The sequence below is a fragment of the Danio aesculapii genome, chromosome 18, assembly GCF_903798145.1.
Source record: "Danio aesculapii chromosome 18, fDanAes4.1, whole genome shotgun sequence".
NCBI classification, from domain to species: Eukaryota; Metazoa; Chordata; class Actinopteri; order Cypriniformes; family Danionidae; genus Danio; species Danio aesculapii.
This window is the reverse complement of record NC_079452.1, coordinates 17,117,513-17,142,835: the sequence shown is the minus strand read 5'-3', so window position 1 is coordinate 17,142,835 and position 25,323 is coordinate 17,117,513. Positions and strand designations below refer to the sequence as shown.

Below are 25,323 nucleotides of genomic sequence, written 5' to 3'. Positions count from 1 at the left end.
TATACATAATAATAATACATAATGTCACATTTCAGGACTGTATTTTCACAAGCTTGACTGTTTGATTCAATTCATTGCTCAGGTCTGTCTTGTTTCTATTCCAAATATCTGAAAATTCTTAAATCAAGAAGCATTTTCTAGACAAGCAAAAAATGTTTTCAGAAATAATATCAGAAATAAAATATTTCATGAATAAAATTAGAGTAAGTGAGTTTTATTAATTAATCTGCCAATGTGGTAAGCAAAATTAAGTTATTTCAAAGAAAAAGCAAGATTTTTTGCTCTGTTGGCAGATTATTTTGCTTGTTTTAAGGAAAAACATACTTAATTTTGACATTATTATTTCTAAAAATATATATATTTTTTCTTGTTGATCCACTTAGGCAGAAATGACAAACTGCAAGCCTTGGATGTTTATGTCTTTTAAATGTGATTTATTTACACTAGTTTACAGATAATCCTAAAACTAACGTTCTAACACTAACATCTAAAAACTTTATTTAAATGTCACAGGATTTTTAAAACAAGCTAAATATCTGGCCAGTGGAATAAGCAATATAATCTTGTTTTAGGTTTAAAATAGCTTTATTTTACTCATCCCACTGGCAGATTATTTATCTTGTTTTAAGGAAAAACTTTTTTTGTAACATAAAACGATTTTCTTGTCTAGAAAAATTTTGATTTAAAACTGTCATGAAACCTTAATAATCATGACATGACACGTGACAGGAATGTGAATGAGATTTTATGCATCCTTATGACAATTGTCATTAAATGTCATTCGCTCTGAAATGTCATTTTAGATGCAAAGTTGGCATTGTTTTTTATGACAACTTGACATGATTTAATACATCACAACCGGTCACGACATCTTGACATACCGACAACAAAACTTGTCATGAATATGCCATAAACATGATTGTCATGAAGCCGTTATAAATTTTATAACAGCGTCATTAATATTTGTCTTGATCTCAGCTACAGTGTTACAAGCTGAATTCGTCATTAAAATGTCCTTAAAATATTAATGAAGCTCTTAAAGATAATTTGACAGAGTAATGATACTTTAAATGAGACATTTTAATAACAAATTCAGTTTGTTCCACTAAGGAAGTGATCAGAAAAATATTCATGACACATTAATTCCTTACATTTATTTAGCGCTTTTCTGCACAGTCAAGGCACTTTACACATTGGGGGAATCTCCTCATCCACCACCAGTGTGCAGCATCCACCTGTATATTGCGCCAGACTGCACACCACACACCAGCTGGTTGGTGGAGAGGAGTGATGAAGCCAATTATTATATGGGGATGGTTAAAAGGCCATGATGGACAGAGGGCAAAATTTAGCCAGGATGCCAGGGTTAAATCCCTACTCTTTTTCGAAGGACATCCTGGGATTTTTAACAACCACAGAGAGTCGGGACCTCAGTTTAACATCTCATCCAAAAGACAGCGCTCAGTGAGCAGTATAGAGTCCCTATCAATATACTGGGGCGTTAGGACCCACACAAACTGCAGGTTGAGCACCCCCTGCTGGTCCCACCAACACCACTTCCGGCAGCAACCTAGCTTTCCCATGTGGTCTCCCTTCCAGGTACTGACCGGGCACAGCCCTGCTTAGCTTCAGTGGGTGACCATGTGAGAGTTGCAGACCTAGCTGCCGGCTATCATGTTTATGACAGGTTTATGACAAGTTATGCTGTCTTAGTAAGGTCAAGTTGTAATGACAAAGATAAAGTTGTGGTTGTGATGTATTTGTTTGTCATAACAAACAAGGTCATCTTTGCAGTTAAAATGACATAACTGAGCAAATGACCTTTAATAACAGTTGTCATAAGCATGCATAAAATCTTATTGTCATACCATGTCATGTTTACGAAGGTTTTATGCGAATCTTATGAACACCCGCTTCATGTAAAGTGTTACCAGAATTTGTATATACAGTTGAAGTCAGAATTATTAGCCCTCCTGTAATTTATTCTTTAAATATTTCCCAAATTATGTATAACAGAGCAAGCAATTTTTCACAGTATGTCTGATAATATTTTTTCTTCTGGAGAAAGTCTTATTTGTATTATTTCAGCTAGAATAAAAGCTGATTTAAAAATTTTGAAAACTATTTTAAGGTCAATATTATTAGCCCCCTTAAGCAATATTTTTTTTTGATTGTCAACAAAACAAACCATCATTATACATTGACTTGCCTTATTACCATAGTTAAGCCTTTAAATGTCACTTTAAGCTGAATACCAATATCTTGAAAAATAATGGCAACAGATAAAAGAAATCAGTTTTTAGAAATGAGTTATTAAAACTATTATGTTTACAAATGTGTTGAAAAAAATTCTTTCCGTTAAACATAAATCGGGGAAAAATTATACAGGGGGGCTAATAATTCAGACTTGTATTTGTACTAAAAACAAGACAAAATCTCTACTAAGCCTTTAATGATCATCACTCACCTGATTTCCCCAAACACAGAGCCAGCTCTTAGAGTCACAAACACCGTCTTCCCATCAGGCCCTCCGACCACCTGTACCTCTCCAGCTTTGATGATGTACATCTCTCGGCCGATCTCTCCCTGACGCCAGAGACCCGAGCGGGACAAGAGTCAGTTCAAAACACTGGCAGATAAAAGCCTCTTTCATGCATCTGTTTGATGTGACCTTTACAAACACAAGCTTCACATGCTCTGGCCATATCCTCAGATTATTTAGCTTTTCGAGTGTTTTCGCAAGGCAGTAGCATGGGAAAGGTTGTGACAAATTACTCACTTTTTCACAGACAAAGTCTCCTGGAAGGTACACCACAGATTTCAGCCTCTTGAGCATGTCGAATATCATCTGTCGGTCACATCCCTGGAATCAACAAGAGGTAAAGTCAACGTTTTTTGAAGATAAATAACATAATGATGTTTTATGGCCCGTTTTCACTGAGTGGTATGGTACAGTACGGTACAATTCGGTACACTTTTATTGCCATTTCTACTGTCAAAAGATACCAAAAAGCGAACCGTACCGTACCACTTTTTGGGTACCCTTTTGAAGGGGTACCTAGCACAACAAAAGGGTACCAAAAGGCGGAGCTGGACGTGCAGCTGAACGCTATTGGTTTACAGAGAAACGTCACTAGCGCACACAAGCCATGAGAATGAAAACAAAGGAAACACCATTTTTAAATACACAGCAGAGACATTATATCGTAATAATATATACATATAATAACAAGCCATGGTCAACCCGAGCACAAACAAACCTTGTCGTCATCTTGATGAACAGCCACAAAGCCAAGAAGAACAAACTCTGCCGTGTCCTGTTGTTTACGAGGCCATCTAAAAGCGTGAGTGGTTTCACTTTCTCCAGAGAACTCATGCACTCATCTATCTTTGAAATAACTACATTCTTGAGCTGATGATAATACTGTGCGCGTGATTATTGAAGCGCTTCTGACATACGATCCTTTCAGAAATGGACAAAAGCGAGTGTGAAGTGTGAAAAAACAAAGGAAAAGCCGGAAAAATGGGTCTTTCAGCAACCTAAAACATGAACAAACTGCCATGTTTAACTATTATCATCACCTTTTGGATGATTATGAGCTCGGAATGATGGAATTACTCTCTAACAGAGGTTACATGTGCTGCTGAAGATTAAAGATGAGAGGTTTGCACTGACTGTGGGCTATATGTTGCGTGTTGTTTTTGAACCCTAATAAGGACTAAATGTATGTTGTGTGCAGTTTTTCTGTAATTGGTAACATATTGGAGGCTGTAAGCGTCTGAATGTGTTCATATATGTTGCATTTATTTATTTATTTTATATTATTGCAGACATTACAGTTGGCTATTTCGTATTGATCTGCAGTAATAATCAGCTCATGTTCAAAATGAACATTTATACGCAAGAATTTGTGAATAAAGCCTCTGTTTTGTGAGAAATGCTTCTTATATGATATGTGAACGACCCCTACAGCTTTACTTTGACGTTTCCTCGAGCTAGAATGGCGTGCTGGTCTAAAAAAAGGTGTGTTAAGGCATATTGTTGTCATGTTGCTATTTTGAGGAACTGAAATCGAACGTGCCATTGACCAACTAAAAGCTGCCCTAAAAGTCCAGTGCAGAGTGCGTTAGTTATATGGCTATGTGGGTCCAAATGCTTACACATTGATTAATACACACAGGATGTACAGCATTACACAAATATCTTTACATATGAAAACAATTAAAGGATTAAAATGTTACAAAAATTGTTATTTTCTACATAAATATAAAAACCACTGCCTCCTTGCTTTCTTTACATGAGGGGGCTTTTTTCAGTTTATTCATGACAATTTGCATTTGTATAACGTTATCATTATTAACGTTAGCATTATTATTTATTATCTGCATATTTCTATTTGTTTTAATAAAAACAAGTTAAGATTTGGATTAGATTTCTGTCGGGTTTTGGAGACGTCTGCATCATCATATGGAGCATAAGAATAGGATGTGTGTTTGGAAATAACTCAGTTTTTTAACCACACTTCGTTGTTATTATTGTTCATTTATTTGTTTGCTGGAAATAAGAACTGAATTTAGAAATAGTTTTGAAACAAATCTTTGCACTTAACAAACTAAATTAAATATGTATGCTAATGGATGTCTTCAGTGGAGTGTGTACAACACGTTTCCTTACTCCACGAAAGTAAAGGAGTAAAGAGTGAAAGTAAAGTAAAGAGAAAGTAATGAGGCTGAATGGAGGAGCCTCATACTTTATCCTCGCTGTAGATGGTCTGTTTAACTCACTAGTGAAACGTTTAGTATTTCCACTTACACATTCTGCCATGTAAATTGCAAATGCGCCATGGCGTGACGCAACTGACTCTTAAAGGCAATGGAAGATGAATCTCTGATTGGTTTAATGCACGTTTTGCTCAAAACACAGTCACTCATAACTCATTAAGAGAATAAGCACAACCCTGTTAGACCATGCGCCAGGGAGCAAAGCATATTTTTCCATCCTTAAAATAGCAAAAGTGGATTCAAACACACCTATAGTGCTTTTGCGCCATGCGCTTTAGACTTTTCGCTTAAATCATAAAAATAGAGCCCCAAATCACTAAAGTATGGAAGCACGTTCCTGCCTCAGTGTAATGTGACTTTTGATCTCAGAATTGCGTGATGCAAACTTGCAATTCTGTCTTTTTTTTTCTCTGAATTGCGAGTTATTATGTCAGAAATGTGAGTAACACATTAAATCACAGTACAGCAATTGCAAGTTTATATCATGCAACTGTCTCCTAAGTCAGAATTCGGACTTTTTAACTCGAAATTGCAACTGTATTTCTCAGAATTGTGACACAATATCTTGAATAAATGAAATAACACCACTTGAATGTGAATAAATGACGAGCAAATGTTCATTTTCAAATTTCTGGGTGAACTATCCCTTTACACAGGAATGCTCAGCTTTTTTCCAGCACAATTAAAAACAAAAGTCTGAAGGGATCACCTGAAAGAGCGCCACTTTACTGACAATGCTGTAGTTGACATCAGCAGCGATGTCCAGACGCATCTTATCTGGCAGCTGGATGAGCAACTCCTGTTCATCTGTACACAGAAACACCATTAATCTCAATCCAAACACACTTCACACATGTCGTCCACCACATTCTGCTTACCCAGCATGCCCTGGGACTTCCAGGTGTAGTCGTACCAGGTCTTGATGCGGTTCTGAACGTCGCGGGGTATCCTGTAGGAGGTCATGTATTTGACGGTGCTGTCCACAGAGTGTCTGTAATAAGCTTCTCCTGCTGTGGCGGCTCCGATAACGTCTCTCATCTGAACAGAGCACACAAAAACAACACTTCACCAGAGTGCAATTTCAGGAAAAACTATTATTAAATAATAATATTTTTACATTATTATATTGCTTCATAAGATGCTGTAATGTCGACAAAACAAATAGGTATATACATGTTTTTTTAAATAAATATTTAAATTAAATGTGTATACTTTCACAGAGACTACCATGAACAACGCCCAATCCTTATGGAACTTTCATTACATTTTACTGTACTTCGCTGGCGACCAAAAAAATAAATAAAAGTGGATAATGACAACTAGATTTTCTGGAATGCGAATTCACTTTTATGGACGTACATGGAAAACGAATGTGTCTCATCTGTCAAAAGCCCTTTAAACAAACAAATATATACTGTAAATAAGTGGCCCCCTGTCTCTCATGTGGTTGATATTTGGCCCTCAAGGCCATCGAAGTTGAGAACTTTTGCTCTAAGGCATAAAACTGAGCTCAGAGACAAAAGACAATAAGAAGAAATTATAGTTTGCATGAAGACTACATTGATTATTGTCTATTGTTTGTGTGTGCATGTGTATGCGTAAAGAAAAGTAATGAATTATGTATTAATTAATATGATTTAATGGATCTGAACTCTTAGGAACTAATAATGAACAGCTGAATGTTTCTTTACTAACATTAGAAAAATACTGTAACAAGTGCATTGCTTGTTTAATGTTCCACTGTAAAAAATGTCTGTGATTTCAATGGTAAAAACTGTAAAACTGCTTCAGTAAAAATCCGTAACCTGGTTAACACTATGTTTCCTTAATATATACGGTAAATAACCGTAAATTGACTTTCCCAGAATTCCCTGCATGGCACATCACTTTTTATGCTTTTTGTTGACATTACTATGAATATTTTTAGTTGTTTCTCCATCAGTTATGTACATTAGAGATTTATGTTACATCTAATTGTTGATAAACAATGCTTATTTCATGACTTTAATTTTATTCATGTTACCATACTAGTGTTTAATCGCTTTGTGAATGACACCGATCACCGTCTTACAGCAAGAAGGTCACTGGTTCAAGCCCCAGCTGGGCCAGTTGGAATTTAGTGAGGGGTTTGCATGTTCTCCCCGTATTGGCGTGGATTTCCTCCGGGTGCTCTGGTTTCCCCCACAAGTCCAAAGACATGAGGTATAGGTGAACTGGGTAAGCTAAATTGTCTGTAGTGTATGTGTATAAATGAGTGTGTATGGACGTTTCCCAGTGATGGGTTGCAGCTGGAAGGGCATCTGCTGTGTAAAAAACATGCTGGATAAGCTTGCGGTTGATTCCGCTGTGGCGACCCCTGATTAATAAAGGGACTAAGTCGAAATGAATGAATGAATGAATTTTGCTCATATGTGAGATTCACCCAAACATGTTTCCCCTCACCTGACCGATCATAATAGAGAAAGCGAAGACTCCCACGAAGTAATTGACCAGCTGAAAGACAATTTCAAAAACGGTGGTGGGGTCCGGCAAACCTCCGATGGTGATCAGAGTCTTCACAGCGAAGTAATAGCAGCGGATATAACTGCACAACACAAACACACACTCTTTATAGGACACTATCAACACTAGACCACAGAATAAAGCACGGACACACACAAACTTACCTGTTCCCTTTGCCATTATAAACCCATTTGGTGGAGCCCAGTCCTTCATAGTCTGAGCCCCAATAGAAAATACAGGCATTGCAGTGCAGAGAGTACAGCAGATACGCACTCGTACGGATCACCCTGAAATTACACAGCTGTCAGTGAATAACAGCTGCATTTAAGGGTCAATTTATGATGCATTTATGATGACTTTATAGACAGTTCCTGCCAGCAGAAACTGTTTTTTTACATGCACCAGTGAAATTTGAGATTTTAGTGTCTGATGTGTTTAATTTTGTGTTATAGCGCCCTCTAGTGGTGGCGTTTGTTCTTACCTGTAGATGTAGGCTTTGCTCATCCAAGCCTCCAGACGGTCATTAAACTCGAAGAACGCGTTGTACTGCAAGTGGAGAACAGAATAAGTGTGTCTGTGTTGACTATGTGTGTGATTGTAACAGTGAGAAATGATTAGCAACCGTGTGTTTTATACCTTTAGCAGACGAGGAAACCGTAAGAGAGATTTGACACCAGTGAAGACGTAGAGGACATCCAGTGGAAAGAGACTGATCACATCCATCTGAAACACCAGGAGATATTTTAGCATCGCTAGTTTTTATTTTTATAAATTCAATGTTCATTTCAATTTAAAAGTTTGTAGAATTTTGCGGCTGGAAGAGCATCCGCTGCATAAAACATATGCCAGAGTAATTGGCAGTTCATTCCACTGTGGCGAACTCTGATGAAGCAGGGACTAAGCTGAAGGAAAGTGAGTGAGTTTTTAAGTTTTAAATAAAATATAACATAATAAAATTGTACATTTTTGAATTATTTATTTATTTTATAATAATTAATAATAGGCAGCGAGTTGGCACAGTGGGTAGCGCTGTTGCCTCACAGCAAGAAGTTCGCTGGTTTGAGCCTCAGCTGCAGTGCCAGCCCGTAGGGTTGAGGGGCCCTAGGCGACATAATAAAAATTAGGCCCACTGGTGTAAAAAAGGAATTGAGTATTTTAATATTTAAGTGTATACATTAACATATTTAGGTTATAATATATATTTAAAAATATTTACTCTCAGATTTATTAGTATTGCAAAGTATTGCAACTGAAAGTGCAAGGTCTCTGAGCGTTTTAAATAAAATAAAATGTGAATAAATTAAAAAATAAACAAAGGAGGGCACAGATTGGACACTTGTTATATTACTTAAAGGTTCAAGAAACCCTCGAGTATTTTTTGGAGATTTTAACAGATCTGTGTGTGTTGAGCGTCTGTTAAGAAACGTTAGCACCTGTTAGCTTTAATTGTGGGGAAAACTGGATAATTTTGAGCTTTAAATAGCTAATTTTAGCTTCCGGGTTTAAAATAATTTTTGGGGCGGGATCAAAATCTGTGACATAGTGCGAATCTGCTAGTGAAGTGATGATGCGTCGGTTTCTCATCATTATTCATACTATGTGTTTTCTTATCCTATGAGAAGACCCTGCTGCTTAATTATTCAAGAGAGCACGTGCTTTTCAAAGGCAAGGCAGACCTGCCAAGCTGTGAGACTCAATGTTGATAACTGGGTGAGACCGCGTCCACGGACTCCGCATATGGCATGCAGCATTTAGCCGTTCATGAAGGATCTTATGTGTTTGTTTCTATGATCCACAGGGTTTAATGCATGTTTTTCCTCGCGATGCTGTCAGGGCCGATACATCTAAGCTGTTTGTGTGCAGCAAGCATTTTTTATCGAGAGAGCTGTACGAGAATTGAAGAATGGTGGACTTTGTCTTTTATCAGTTGAGTTTGTTACCATTCAGACACCTATCTCCGTGCTGCTGTGTTCGCCTATGTTTAAAATCCTCCAGATTACCAGCAGGGTTAGTGGTTGAAATAGACAGGGCAAGAGACCTGCTGCACTGCTATCCACTGTGTCTGCATGCAGACTTGGGGATTGAGGAGGAGAGAAGTCCTCATTAATAGTGTTTATATAAACACAATTATCTTTATAATGATATAAATTGTGGTTATTAGTATATGAAATTCCCAATAACAAATGTAGCAAGACATTAAATTACTGTTTATTTCTTTGCATTTTAACCCTGTAAACTATAAAATCATGGGTCTCCTCACAGTTTGTGTCTCATTTTGTGAGCCAACTGACAACAGTTGTTCGCTCCCCTCTTTCTTCCCTGCTCTGCTGGTCACGCCCACTCCTCCCTCTGCTCACAGAGCTCCACGCCCATTATGATGCATTTTTTTTTTAAATTCTGAGGTAGACTTGAATCGAAAGAGGAGGTTTTCATGGCCCTTTAAGACACTTTTTCGGGTTTATATCGAATTTGAACAATTTTGAGAGATATGTGGAATCTGTAGGAATACATTACGTCATTCTAGTTCACCCAATAGTCGATCGCAAAATAAAGTCTGGTGCTGCTTGGTGTGTTTCTAATATTTTCTGCTTTTATTCATACTGTTGTTGTGTATTCATTATCTTTTTCAACTATTTGTCATGTATGAATCCTAGGTGACCGCCTATATTGCCTGTTGGACACTGATCCAAGGTCGCTGGTTCAAGCGTCGGCTGGGTCAGTTGGCGTTTCTGTGTGGAGTTTGCAAGTTCTCCTCGTGTTTGTGTAAGTTTCCTCCGGGTGTTCCAGTTTTCCCCACCGTCCAAAGACATGCGCTATAGGTGAACTGGGTAAGCTAAATTGTCTGTAGTGTATGTGGGGGAATAAGAGTGTATGGGTGTTTCCCAGTGATGGGTTGCAGCTGGAAGGGCATCCGCTGCATAAAGCATATGCTGGACAAGTTGGCGGTTCATTCTGCTGTGGCAAGCCCTGATTAATAAAGGGACAGAATAAATTTTCCCTTCAATGCCCTATTATTATTATTATTATTATTATTATTATTATTATTATTATTATTATTATTATTATTATTATTATTATATATTACAATATTTTATTTTCCATTTCAGTTAATCAAATCAAAGAATAAAAATATTTTATACATTTAATAAAATATTAAATATGGTTTTATTTAATTGTAGTTTATTTCAAATCACTAAGAATTATTTTAGTTGTATGATTTTGGATTAAGCCAACTATAATGACCCCACATTCAACACACTGAAGGTTATAATACAGTTTTAATAACACTGAAATTATTTGTAAATGCGTATACTCAGTAGAAAACAAAAGTTTTACCTTAAACCGCTCTGTTTGCCTGTAGTTCTCTCTCATGTCTTTTTTGTCACACTGAAATAAATCAACATAAACATCAATAGATAACAATAAAATAAACAAGCAGTGCTGTCATGTTCAAATCATTGCATTTTATGAGACATTTAATGCATTTAAAAGACAGCACAAGTACAATTGAACAAAAAGCATTGTTTGTGAGACTCGAAATGATAAAACTGTATAAACACTAAAGACCACTACAGATGATAACTATAAATATACGTTTGTGATGAGGTCATAACAGTGTATTGGTGTGGACAGTGTTATTGTTCTTGCTGTTAACTGAACATACAGTTGAAGTCAGAATTATCCGCCCTGCTGTGCAAGACATTTTTGACAGTATTTCCTATAATATCTTATCATCTAGAGAAAGTCTTATTTGTTTTATTTCGGCTAGAATAAAAGCAGTTTACATTTTTAAAAAATCATTTTAGGGTCAAAAGCCCCCTTAAACTATATATTTTTTATTGTCCACAGAACAAACCATCGTTATACAATAACTTGCCTAATTACCCTAATTTGACTAATTAACCTAGTTAAGCCTTTACATGTCACTTTAAGCTGAACAGTATCTAGATAATAGCTAGTAAAATATGTCCTGTCATCATGGCAAATATAAAAGAAATGTAATTAGAAATGAGCAGTGGTGTAAAGTAACAAATTACAAATACTCAAACTACTGTAATTGAGTAGTTTTTCTCAGGAATGCACTTTTACCTTCCCTGGTGTACATTTTAGTACTGTTTCGGTACTTTTACTCCACTACTATCCTTCAACCTGCAGTCACTACTTTATTGTTTCTTGTTTATGGGGATTAGAAAAATCAGACCTGTGATTCCTGTCCAATCAAATCGCACATAGAAGGTAAATGACATCATACTGAACTACCTCAAGACTGGCGATTTATAATTGCAGCAAACTGTTTGAAAGCACTAAAAGTGTCAAGATGATGTTCAAAATCTTCACATGCATTGACCCAGAGGCTGTTTAGATGCATGTCACTGATGAGAAGATGACGGATGTTTACTGTATGATGACCAAAATGGCCTTAAACATCCAGCAGGCTCAAGATGTCAACATGACGTCAGATTGATGTTGTACCCCAACGTCATGAGGACCTTGCATTTTGTTTGGTAATAACAATCTGGTTGACGTCAGAACTCAACGGCAGCCTGACATCAATGTCCAACAATCAACCTAAAATCAACCAAATATCAATGTCTATGGATGTTAGAGTTTGACGTTGTGTGGACGTTACTATTATGATGTCAATCAGACGTTGGATTTTGGTAGCCATACCTGATGAATAAATGTCAGTATTTGACGTCTATATGACGTTGGTTTAAGATGTTAGCTCGACATTGGATTTTGCTCACTTTCTAACACAACCTAAAATTAACCAAACATCAACCTCATTTGACGTCATTATTGGAAATCAAAATAATGTTGTCCTTAGACGCTGGTTTTACATTGAATTTTGGTCACCTGACGTCACAACCTAACCTAATATTAACGACTTATGACGTTGTGTGCCTGCTGGGCAATAAATAAATGCACTACAGAATGTTACGTTTACACACATCCACAAATTACATGTAAACGGATCAGCTTTTAACAGTGTAATACTCACTATTCACTACTTTTGAGTACCTTTGAAAGGGCTACTTTTTACTCATACTTTGAGTAATACTGACAACAGATTCTTTTACTCTACCTGCACTACGTTTTTAGCCAAGTAATGGTACTTTTACTTGAGTATGATTTTTCAGTACTCTTTCCACCACTGGAAATGAGTTATTAAAACTATTATGTTTACAAATGTGTTGATGAAATCTTCTCTCCGTTAAACAGAAATTGGGGGAAAAATATAAAGAATGTATAATATTTTTAACTTTAAGCATAAATCTTGCTCACCACAATGTCTCCTCCTCTGACAAACTGCAGTCGTGGCTGAACCACGAAGATGTCCATGATGTAGATGGAGTCACAGAAGTAGTCCATCAGCAGCCACCAGTGAACGTTGTCAGACGTCTGATAAGGGAAAGTGCAGCGCACGGGAATCAGCCAAACGTTCCAGTTCCATGCAAACGTCACGAAGAACAGCCACACCACATAGATCAGATCTGAGAAAGAACAAACCAGAGTATGTAGGACTTCAGGAACACACATTTTCATTACTTTAAAAGGCTAATGAACTGAGAAATCAAATCTATTCAGAAAACTTTGTCAGTCATACTGACACCAATCTGCCAAATTTACGATGCAAACTGTATTATGTAATAATGTGGATAAACTTTGCCTCTAGAGAAGATCATCAAAGACTGCTTCTACATAACTGGCTGTTTAGCTCCACCCACTGTTTTTACATAAATATCTGTTTAGCTCCGCCCCCTGCTTCAATAGCTCCGCCTGTTTAGCTTCACCCACTGCTTCTACATAACTGGCTGTTTAGCTCCACCCACTGTTTTTACATAAATATCTGTTTAGCTCTGCCCCCTGCTTCTATAGTTTCGCCTGTTTAGCTTCACCCACTGCTTCTACATAACTGGCTCTTTAGCTCTACCCACTGTTTTTACATAAATATCTATTTAGCTCCACCCCCTGCTTCAATAGCTCCGCCTGTTTAGCTTCACCCACTGCTTCTACAAAACTGCCTGTTTAGCTCCGCCGACTGTTTCGACATAAACACCTGTTTAACTCCGCACCCTGCTTCTACGGCTCCGCATGTTTAGCTTCACCCACTGCTTTTATGAAATTGCCTGTTTAGCTCCGCCCACTGTTTCTATAAAACTGCCTGTTTAGCTCTGCCCACTATTTTGACATAAACACCAGTTTAGCTCCACCCCCTGCTTCTACAGCTCCGCCTGTTTAGTTTCACCCACTGCTTCTACAAAACTACCTGTTTAGCTACACCCACTGCTTCTACATCAATGCCTGTTTAGCTCCAGCCGATGCTTCTACATTACTTTTACTTCACCCACTGCTTCTACATCACTTTAGCTCCACCCACTACTTCTACACACTGCCGGTTTAGCTTCTACTACACTGCCTGTTCAGCTCCACCCATTGCTTGTACATAACTGCCTGTTTAGCTCCACCCACTGCTTCTACATCTAGGCCTGTTTAGCTCCGCCCACTGCTTCTCTGCCTTTTTATCTCCCTTCACTGCTGTTTAGCTCCACCCACTGATTCTACATCACTTGCTGTTTAGCTCTGCTCACTGCTTCTACTTAACCGCCTGTTTGGCTACACCCACTGCTTCTACATCACCGCCTTTTAGCTCCACCTACTGCCTCTAAATCCCTGTCTGTTTAGCTCCCCCCACTGCTTCTATATCACTGCCTGTTTAGCTCCACCCACTGCTTCTACATCACTGCCTGTTTAGCTCCACCTACTGCTTCTACATCACTATCTGTTTAGCTCCACCCACTGCTTCTACATTACTGCCACAACCCTAACCCCACCCACTTCTTCAACATAAAAGCCTGTTTAGAGCTATCCACTGCTTCTACATCTCTGCCCATTGATGTTTAGCTCCACCCACCAATCTATGACGTATTTGTCCTAGCAATTCATCTTTGCGTTGCCTTCTTTCTGAACCTAACATTAGCCAAGACTGAATTAACTTTATTACTAGTAGACCAGTCCCTTCGTCACCCAGAGTATTTGCTGTGTATCAGCCGGCTGTAGATCTCACCAGTATAGGGGTCAATGCTGGACGGGAAGCGGTACGCCAGAATGGCTCTCAGCCAGTCAGGCACCTGGGGGATTTTGAATTGGGGAACTGGGATCTTGTAGCCCATGAACTCATAGATCTGCACCTCCTCCTCCTCCTCTTCCACTGGCTTCTCTTCAGGCTCTTTCTTCTGCTCTGGTGGAGGTGGTGGAGGTGGAGCTTCACCAGGCTTCTTGGCTGGAGCTACAAGTTCAGATATAAAAGATAATGGAACTTTAGGTGCATCTCAATTTATATCCACCTCATTTTCACATAAGAAAGGGGCAGCCATTTTAACTTAAATGTGTTGAGACTTCCAGACTCATTCATTTTCATTTTAATCATACATTTGAACTAGTTAAGCTGTTTGATTTAGCAAATTGGCATTTTCTTATCATTATAAGTGACCTTATGTCCTATGTTGCACACATAAACTTAAAGTCAGAATAATTAGCCATCCAGAGAATTTGTTTTCCTTTTCAAACATTCACAGTATTTTGGATAATATTTTCTTATTACATAGTCTTATTTGTTTTATTTCGGCTAGAAGCAGTTTTAAATTTTTCTAAAACCATTTTTAAGGTCAATATTATTAGCCACAGTTATACGATGACTTGCCTAATTACCATAACTTGCCTAATTAACCTTGTTAAGCCTTAAAATGTCACTTTAAGCTGAATACTAGTATCCTGAAAAATATCTAGTAAATTCTAGAGGTCTCCATAATCCTGGACCAGGCCGTATCCTGAGGAGATGCTTTGGCAGTCATGGTGGAGTAGAGAGCATGAGACTGGATCCTGAAAGACCCCAGTGACAGACGAGTCTCCGCATTGATCCTGTGGGCCAGCCTGTACACCCGCTGGTGACCTACTCATACCTGCATCTTCTTCACGATGGATGCCCAGCGTTCTCCAGCCTCCAGCACCTAGACTGCAGCTCTGCACAGGAGGTTTGACCAAAGGAGATATGGTCGTGCCAAACTGAGCCTGGTTTCTCTCTAATTTTTTTTCCTTCACTTTCGTCACTTGGTAAAGTTTGTTCCTCGCCACTGTCACCACTGGCTTGCTTGGTTTGGGACTTGTGGAGCTGCACACCGATGGATTTGCTCTTCAGTGTTTGGACTCTCAGCAGTGAAAATTAAACCACACTGAACTGAACTAAACTGAACTTCAACTCTGAAAACTGTTTCAGTTTACTAGAACTTCTAAAGCTGCTTTGACACAATCTACATTTGTAAAAGCGCTTTAGAAATAAAGATGAATTGAAAATATTATTTACTGTCATCATGGCAAAGATAAAAAGAAATCAGTTATTAGAAATGAGTTATTTAAACTATTATGTTTAGAAATGTGTTTCAGAAATTAGGGAAAATACAGAGGAGGGCTAATAATTCTGGCTTCGATTGTGTTTATTAACATTAATGCAAATCATAAACACACTTGTTTGTAGTGCAAGTAGTTTGTCTGTTTATTATATTTAGGTTTAAGAGAAACATTGGAAGTTTTTTGTGTGATGGTGTTATTTTATTGTACAAAAATGGTCTCCTAAAAGCATTGACAATGGAATTTTTTAAAATTTCCTCTTCCCAAACCCAAAGAAAAGCAGATCTTCAAGTATGTATATGTTGTAAGGTAAGTTTTGAGGTAAATGCAGAGTAAACAAAAGTCAACTCACATGCTGAAGGGCTTTCATCATCAGACTCATCTGGATCCACCAGTTTGTCTCTTGCACGTTCAGTTCGGCCCTTAAACAGCTTAACCAGCTCCTGCAGACGCTCATGCACGACTATACTGGTTTGGCTGGCTGCTGACATGGGACGCTCAAGGCCTCTGCAGGAAATGACAACATCCCAGAGAAAATCGTCACATCAATTGTAAGAGGTTTTCAGGAAAGCCCTTTATTATATTTAAACTTTTAATTTATTAGACACTGTAAATCACCATTACTAATCAGGTGATTCATCTTAAATCAAAAATAACATTGTCTTAAAATCATCTGCGTTATGCATATGAATATTAAATATATTTTTTGATGTTTGTGCATTTTAAAAGTTGTGAATTTAACTTAAAACTAAATTTCAGGTTGATATTTAGGGAATGAAGTCTGTTTGTTTAAGTCATTGGTCTCAAACTCAATTCCTGGAGGGCCGCAGCTCTGCACAGTTTTGCTCCAACCCTGATCAAACACAGCTGATGTAAATAATCAAGGTGTTCAAGACTCTTTTGAACACTTGATTAGCAGTGGGTGGAGCTAAACAGCAGTGGGTGGAGATAAAAAGGCAGAGAAGCAGTGGGTCGAGCTCAACAGGCAGTTATGTACAAGCAATGGGTGGAGCTAAACAGGCAGTGATGTAGAAGTAGTAGGTGGAGCTAAACAGGCAGTGATGTAGAAGCAGTGGGTGGAGCTAAACAGGCAGTGATGTAGAAGCAGTGGGTGGAGCTAAGAGATGTAGAAGAAGTGGGTGGAGCTAAGTGATGTAGAAGTAGTAGGTGGAGCTAAACAGGCATTGATGTAGAAGCAGTGGGTGTAGCTAAACAGGCAGTTTTGTAGAAGCAGTGAGCGAAACAAAACAGGCGGAGCTGTAGAAGCAGGGGGCGGAGCTAAACAGCCGTGGGTGGAGATAAAAAGGCAGAGAAGCAGTGGGTAGAGCTAAACAGGCGGTGATGTAGAAGCAGTGGGTCGAGCTAAACAGGCAGTTATGTACAAGCAATTGGTGGAGCTAAACAGGCAGTGATGTAGAAGTAGTAGGTGGAGCTAAACAGGCAGTGATGTAGAAGCAGTGGGTGGAGCTAAACAGGCATTGATGTAGAAGCAGTGGGTGGAGCTAAGTGATGTAGAAGCAGTGGGTGGAGCTAAGTGATGTAGAAGTAGTAGGTGGAGCTAAATAGGCATTGATGTAGAAGCAGTGGGTGTAGCTAAACAGGCAGTTTTGTAGAAGCAGTGATTGAAACTAAACAGGCGGAGCTGTAGAAGCAGGGGGCGGAGCTAAACTGGTGTTTATGTCAAAACAGTGGGTGAAGCAAAAAAAAAGAATCTGCGATGGTGTGAGATTAATCTGCTGGTAAACTCACGTTTACGCACGTATTCTCAGTATGCCTACTTTTTTTAACTAGCTGTTTGGGTATTACGACTTCAGAGGATCAATAATTGCGTGTACCCTTGGTATACTCACTTGTTTTGCTGATTAGACTTTCCTAATTTACGTGTATTCACATCCCTTAACTGAATACCAAATGTTTTTTTTAACTCTCATCTTCATTTGTTGCAATTGGTGCATTTTTGTTTATATTTTGCACCATTCCCTGCCCCCTGACGACCTCAGCAGCTGTGAGAAAATTTCGTGAGTTTTTCAAAGTCAACTGAATGATGTCTCGCTGAAACGTTCAGGTAAATATATAAAAAAGCATGGGCGGGTTGGGTGGGTAATAGTACACCACTTTTTTTTTTAGGACTACACCACTGATTGTGGGACCTCAATCTCTGTTCTATCTACTTTTGATATTGAAAATTCAACTCTACAGTTTATCAAAATGACTTTTAGTAGTTTGAAACAATATTAGAAATAATATGTAGAGAAATAAGTTTGTAAAATAACACAAAATGTACTGGCTGTTTATTTCAAGGTTTTGTAAACATTAACCCAGACAATATAGCACTTTAAACTATTAAAGTGTTAATAAAAGTCACTTTTTTAAACTTTTCAAGGTTAAAAGATGTTGAAAGAAAGATCAAGGTCCCATAATGCAATTCAAATGCATAAATAAACGGGGGAAAACCAAAGTATGAATCACAAAATATAGAAAACTGCTAATTTATGGATATTATTTTACACGCTGTAAAAATATATATTTTAAGTACAATTGTCTGTATTTAAAACAACATAAAAAGTACTGGCATTCTCAGTTTAATTTGTACCATATTGTGCCTGACCAACTCAGATAATATATACTAAAGTGTAGATAATAACCCAAATAAAGTAAAGGTTCCATAACGCAATTCAAAGTGGATGTTTTTCATACTGTACATCACGTTAGGTAAAAAAAGGCCTACTTTAATAACACAACACATGCTTGCAAAAACAAAGATTCAAACATCTGCAACCAACCATCGGCCAGAAAAGTACTGTACATGCTAGTGTCTGAGACAAAATAAGTCAGATATTAATATTTTTAAAGACTCACTCATCCACATTCAGCAGATCAGACTTGTTCAGATCTATTATGCCTTCTTCATCTTCTTCACCAGGAGCTGCCTCATCTAAATCCTCAGGTTTTCTTCTGAACAACATTTGACGAAAATAATCTTTATTATAGGAGCTTTAGTAAGACATTAGTTTGTGAGGAAGAAGAACAACTTACTCTGAATCAATAACTTTGCTGAGAGTGAACAGAAAGGAAACAGGGCTTTAGTGAAACAGGCTAAATTATTACAATTAATTATAATATTATTATAAATACAATATAATTATTATAATAATACTAGAATTATAATAGAAGTAGGATATTATTATAATACATCTATTAGAATTATAATAAAATGTATTATATTAATTATTACAATGGAACAATCTATTATTAGTTAGTTATTAATAACATGGTGAAATTCTGACCTGCGTGCTGTGAGATTTGCTCCAGGAACAGTGAGGGTCATTGAATCTGACTGTGGCGGGACAATGATTTTGGGAAGGGTCATTCCTCCATCTTCCACCTCCTCCACCTTCACTGCTGGCTTCACACAAGTGCTTTCTGAGAGCACAAACAGCAGCATTTCAGCACTTTACAATCACAATCAAAACGTCATTTGTGTCGTCAATAATAGAACAGGGTTCCCAGTCTAAATTAAATCTCAAATTGCTTGATTTTCAGTGACTAAAAGTTTAATTACAATAGCTTATTTTCTCATAACAGGCAGACAGTGTATCCTTCCAGAATTTATTGATTCTGTGATCGCTAAATTTCATGCAGAATTAAGCAAATTGCGCAAAATTTAGGAATTTAGCCGCAGATATCCTTTGGCCAGCAAAGAATGTTCAAACTTCTTCTGCGCCATCTACATTATTTTATTTTTAATAACATTAAATATTAAAGTGTGACCTACTGTAGAGCTACACTTTCAGAATGAGCCTATGTTGATTTTATCGCTTACAGTAAATCGCTGACTGAATGATCGCTTCAACTATGAAACCTGCTCATTAGAACTTTCACTTATTTAGATATTTTTGGAGCATGTACACTAAGTTGCTGGATGCGGTTACACGTATTGACGCATGGTTAAGAAAAAAAACCCATTAAAAGTGTGTTGAGCACAAGCGGGATTTAAAAATATTGGGGAAAATTTCCCCCTTGTCCCCAAGGGAAGCTCCACCCCTGATTCTGGGAACCCTGTAAGAAAGCTAATATGAATAACAAGCACAGAACAGATATCACGGCACAGCACGGCGCTATCTAGCACAGTCAGTTCACCTGAGAGACTTTCAGATGTTTTGGTGTCTTTCTGTAACTGCAGGACACTTCAAAATCATGAGCTTCAAGCATGGGATGATCTGGTTTTTAGAGCACATTAGCATTGGGTGGCAGGCAGTGAGTCTCTTGGCTATTAAAAAAAATAATAATTCCACTAGCTACATCTTCTAACTTCAAGACTACATGCTGCTGCTGAGGCGTCTACATGGGGTTGAGGACGTTGAGGCGGTGGAGGGCGCTGTGGAAGATCTGGTTGGCTTGCTTTGGAAGCTGAGAGACCTCCTGGCAAAGCAGCAGGAGATCGGAGGGCATCGCGGGTGTGGGAATGTAATGGAAGGTGTTCAGACATGCATTAGGGATGCACAGGATCCAGCTCTTTATGCCAGAGCAGTTAGCGGGCACTGCAGATAGGTAGACCGCTTCAGTTACTGGACGTTCACATTGCAATTTATTCATTATGCACAAACAGTAATATACAACCCCAAATCAGGAAACAGTTCGGACAGTATGGAAAATGCAAATAAAAAAAGAAACTGATTTCCAAATTTACACATTAGGGCGACACGGTGGCTCAGTGTTTAGCACTGTCGCGTCACAGCAAGAAGGTCACTGGTTTGAGTTTTATACATAGCTTGTTTGGCGTGCTGTCCCAGAAGAGAGCCTTGAGCTCAAGGGATCCTCGAGCCCAGGGCTCCCTCCTTTCACAGGGAGAGGGGAGATTGAGCTCAGGTTGCTCTGAAACTCTCCCGCTGCTGAGGCCAAGGTGAACTTCCTGAGAGTAAGACATTAGAAAAAAGATTTAGGCTTATTTTATCTATAATATAGAGCACATTTGGATGGTGGGAGGAAAACGGGGAACCGGGGGAAACCCACGCGGACACGGGGAGAACATGCAAACTCCGCACAGAAATACCAGATGGCCCAGTGAAGACCCAACGCCATTGGTATTCTTGCTGTGAGGCAACAGTGCTAGTCACTGGGCCACCGTGCCACCCATTCTGGATAAATGTAGAAGAAGGGGAGGAGGAGGGTTTCTTCCAGACGAAGATAGTTGTAGAGAGGAAATGAGGATATATAGTGACTTGGGATCCTTTGATTGGAGGATTATGATTAGCTAATGTGGACCAGCTGGGTCAATCATGAGCACATATTCCTCTCGAAATTAATTTAAAATTAAACTTCACTAGGTGAATTAGATGTACTAAATTGGTCGTAGTGTATGTGTGTGCAAGAGTGTGTCTGGATGTTTCCCAGTACTGGGTTGCAGCTGGAAAGGCATCCACTGCGTAAAAGAGATGCTGGTAAAAATTGGTGGTTCATTTCGCTGTGGGGAACCCTGATGAATAAAGCAACTAAGCCGAAGGAGAATGAATGAATAAATTTACACATTACAAACTCCTGCCTGCGGAGGAAGAGGATACTGTCTGCAGTCCCGACCTGTCTCCAATAGAGAATGTTTAAAGCACAAAATGCAACAACAAAGACCTCGTACTGTTGCCCTCCTTAAGACTTGTTTGCTGGAAGAATGGGACAAAATTACACCCGAAACACTTCATCACTCTAGAAACATGTTGAAAGAACCAAAATTGGAATACATGTTTATATAGAAAACCCCCCAAAAATCACAAGGAACATTAAATAATGTTTATTGTATTGTCTGCAATGAAATCCAAGTCAAAGTAAGTTTAGAAATCCCTACTTTCTTTTTTTTATTTGCGTTTTCCATACTGTTTCTGATTTGAGGTTGTATAATAAAGGAGATCTGCAAAACTGAATGTTGAACATGACGATTTATATTAGCTTGTTTTGTATTTTTGTGTGTAGTGAGTGTTTAAATATGCTCATGTGCACACTGACCTCCACAACCTTCATCAGCGGGCTCCTCTTCCTGTAAGATCAATAAAATAAAATAAAATAAAATTATTGTGAGAGGCTAAATTATCATATGCTTTTGTTTCTATGACAAAACATGTCTTTTTGACTCAAGAAGGTCCATACTGACTCCAAAGGCAGATACTGATAAGATCAGGGCCTGGTGTGTGGACTTTGGGGCTTTTACGATGTGGTCACATGTTGATTGGTCAGTTTGAATGTATTTGGGCTTAAGTCACATGGTCAAGAAAGTAGGTGGTAAAATAGGTGGTAAAACGTTGCTCTGCCTCTTTTCTTTTCCTGGCCTGTCCTTTCCTGGTCTGCTTTCCTCCTCTGCTCCTCTCCTCCTCTGGAGTCTATCTTCTCTGACTCTACTGCAATCAGGCTAACTTCTGGGCCTGCTCTCTTTGTCTCTCTCTCCCTCCCCCTGTGTCTCTCCTTCTACCTCTGGTAACTTTATTTTACATTTAAGCTGGGTACAATTTATATCATATGTTTTATCATTTCATATTTGATCATTTTATAGTTTATCATTTTATACAGTTATTATCTAATTCAGTTGTAACCATAGAGAATTATTGTCATTAAATCATTTCATTTTCAAGTATTTGTGAATTACTTTTGATTTAACATTAACACTTAACTGTTCCATATTGCAATACAATACAATCACATAATATCAACGCTCTCCAACCTTTATAGCTATTAATACTGCCCATTCGGCAGAACTACAGTTCGAACCGCTGTGGTTTTAAAACCCATTCCTACATTATTAATTGTTTAAATTATTGATTCGCCATGCAATGCATAAACTGTGAAAAGTCAAGGTAGCTGTACTTTGAATGAATCAGAGTTAAGGCCCTGGTACATTTCAAACGAATTTCATTTTCGTCCATTATTTGAGGGAAAAAATAAGACAGCCCCAGCGCTACAGTCACGCTCACACATACACTGCAAAACATTTTAATTTAAACTTACATTTTTTGCCTAGTTTCTAGTCCAAGTATCTAAAAATTCTTAAATCATGAAGAAGTTTCTAGACAAGCAAAAAATATTTTAACATGTCAAAATGAAGTGAGATTTTCCTTAAAACAAGCAAAGTAATCTGTCAATGGGGTAAGAGAAATAATCTTATGTCAAAAGGAAAAACAAGATAATTTTGCTTACACCATTGGCGAATTATTTTGCTTGTTTTAAGGAAAAACTCACATATAAATTCTTAAAACGAGACATTATGTTCTGCTTACCTAGAAAATACTTCTTGATAAAAGAACTTTTAGATATTTGGACTAGAAACAAGACAAAATCTCTAAGTAATAAAAGCATTTTTTGCAGTGTAGCCCTAAACACAACAATGGCGGCTCTCTGAGTCTTTAAAACCTCTCTGCGAGTGATCGTACAGGTGCGGATATATCTGTACAAGCTCTGCTACTCTACTCTCCAGTCTATTCATGTGGCAAATGTTATTGTTTTGAATGTTTTTAGATGAAAAATACTTTTCTTACTTAGAGTTTCTGTCTTGTTTAATTCAAGAAGGATTTTCTAAAGAAGCAAAGCATATTGTGTTATTTTAAGGAATAGTATGCCAAAATTAAGAGGGTTTCCTTAAAACAAGCTAAATAATCTACCAATGGGGTTTTAGCTTGTTTTAAGGAAAAACTCACTTCATTTGGACTCATTATTTCTGAGAACAAGACAATATTTTTTCCTTGTCTAGAAAATGCTTCTTGATTGGAAAATTTTTAGATATCAGGACTAGAAACAAGACAAAAATTCAAAGCAAGAGAAGCAATTTTGTTCTGAATTGGCCTTAACTACATGAATTGACCATTAAAATACTACAGTTTTCAAAAGATATTTGTATTTTAATTTTAAATGAAATGTTTGGTGATATATTTCCACATAGCTTGCTTTAAAATATCGAATTTTTATTGTTTTATTGTTCCAAACCTTCTTGAGTTTACTTCTTCTCTGTATTTTTCATTCCACATATGCATGTTTTTGTCCAGCATTCTTCAGACTATCTTATTGTGTGTTTAACAGAAGAGATCACTTGAGTACGAGTAAATGGAGAACACATTAGTGAGCTACCCCTTTAAGAATTGTTACCTGTTCAGCATCAGCAGGTGGAGAGGTGGTGCGCTCAGGCTGAGTGCTCACAGGCTCTTCTTGTGACAGAGCTGGACTCTGAGGAGGCTGATCTGAGATCTCAGACTCGTGCGGCGAAGGCTCGGCCGGACACACGTCCACCAGACTCCTGAAAAAGCGGGATTTGAGCACAAGTCACGGCAACACAACCAATCAAATACAACTGTTCAGAGATCAGAGAAAATCACCAGTCTCACAGACCTGAAAAGAACATGTGCCTGGATTATAAAGATCATACATGCAAATTATTCTGACAGTCAACTTGAAAACCTTTCAGGCTCATTGGAAATATGTGCACAGGACTACATTTTTGAGAACAAACAAATATGTACCCTGGACTATGCTTTCTTGCAGTTGTTAATTTCATAAATCCACTAGAGGGCGCAATTAAAAATACGTTACTGGGGCATGCTTTATCATATGTGCTATTTCTCTTAAATCCACTAAAGGGTGCCATGTACGTTACTGCAAATATTTAATATCATATGTATATATTATGCACTTATGTTATTTTTCCAACACAATCTCACGGCAATTTATAACTTTTTGATTTAGTGGCTAATTCGTACGAATTCGTACGATCTAATTCGTACAATTTAGTACGACTTGCTCATCTGCCAATGACGGTTGGGTTTAGGGGTGGGGTTAGGTGCCACGCCTCCTTTTTAAAATCGTACAATTTCATACGACTGAACTCATAATTCATACGAATTAGCCACTAAACTGTCAAAACGTAAAATACTTACGTTTTCTCGTGAGATCAGGCTGGATTTTTCAGTTTTTTTTATTTTTAATACATCTACAACAATTTCAAATACTCATTTTCCACATTGTCATTATGGGGTATTGTGTGTAGAATTTTGAGGAAATAAATGAATTTAATCCATTTTGGAATAAGGCTGTAACATAAAAACATGTGGAAAAAGTCAAGAGCTACGAATACTTTCCGGATGCACTGTGTATCCAGGATTAGTCCTTAATTTCTTTTGCTGAATGTTGAAAAGCTAAGTTTACATCACTTCATTTTCTTTTCTTGATCTAATTCATGAGTTTCTTCTGAGTTTATAATTTGTTTCTGGGAATTCAAAGTTTAGATTTAAAATAAACTTTCAAAATAGAAAAAAAAAAAAGAATTAAAAGATGTTTAAAGAGCTCCAATTGTCATTTATTATGAGGCAGAAATAAGCTTCCATAAAATGTAATCTCTCCTCTTAATTACACTGTTCACCTACAGGTTCAACATTTAACTAAAAGTTCATCTTTTAGCACTTGTCAGTAGCTTAGTAGTGTTATTACACGATAAAACTTCACCAGCATAAATGTGTTATTAAAGGGCACCTATGGTAAAAAAATCTACTTTTCAAGCTGTTTGGACAGCCATATGTGCATGTATGGTGTATAGACTGTCATATTGGGGTGATATAAGCACACCCAGTGCTTTTCTTTCAATTTAACAACATAAAAAACAGT

The 25,323-nt window shown here is 37.7% G+C and overlaps 1 protein-coding gene across 1 annotated transcript in view; it reads right to left on the bottom strand.

Moving 5' to 3' along the window:
* The window catches only part of cngb1a (cyclic nucleotide gated channel subunit beta 1a), a 60,426-nt gene that overhangs the window by 4,002 nt on the left and 31,101 nt on the right, over nucleotides 1-25,323 (bottom strand). The window contains exons 20-36 of the mRNA XM_056478628.1: nucleotides 23,815-23,962; nucleotides 21,691-21,721; nucleotides 18,981-19,116; nucleotides 18,730-18,747; nucleotides 18,553-18,648; nucleotides 16,046-16,200; nucleotides 14,354-14,575; nucleotides 12,571-12,779; nucleotides 10,621-10,671; nucleotides 7,921-8,007; nucleotides 7,766-7,830; nucleotides 7,449-7,571; nucleotides 7,225-7,366; nucleotides 5,661-5,820; nucleotides 5,492-5,589; nucleotides 2,780-2,863; nucleotides 2,468-2,586 (exon numbers count right to left, since the gene is read on the bottom strand). Coding sequence (XP_056334603.1) covers nucleotides 2,468-2,586; nucleotides 2,780-2,863; nucleotides 5,492-5,589; nucleotides 5,661-5,820; nucleotides 7,225-7,366; nucleotides 7,449-7,571; nucleotides 7,766-7,830; nucleotides 7,921-8,007; nucleotides 10,621-10,671; nucleotides 12,571-12,779; nucleotides 14,354-14,575; nucleotides 16,046-16,200; nucleotides 18,553-18,648; nucleotides 18,730-18,747; nucleotides 18,981-19,116; nucleotides 21,691-21,721; nucleotides 23,815-23,962 — 1,944 coding nt within the window. The remainder of the gene's footprint in view (nucleotides 1-2,467; nucleotides 2,587-2,779; nucleotides 2,864-5,491; nucleotides 5,590-5,660; nucleotides 5,821-7,224; nucleotides 7,367-7,448; nucleotides 7,572-7,765; nucleotides 7,831-7,920; nucleotides 8,008-10,620; nucleotides 10,672-12,570; nucleotides 12,780-14,353; nucleotides 14,576-16,045; nucleotides 16,201-18,552; nucleotides 18,649-18,729; nucleotides 18,748-18,980; nucleotides 19,117-21,690; nucleotides 21,722-23,814; nucleotides 23,963-25,323) is intronic.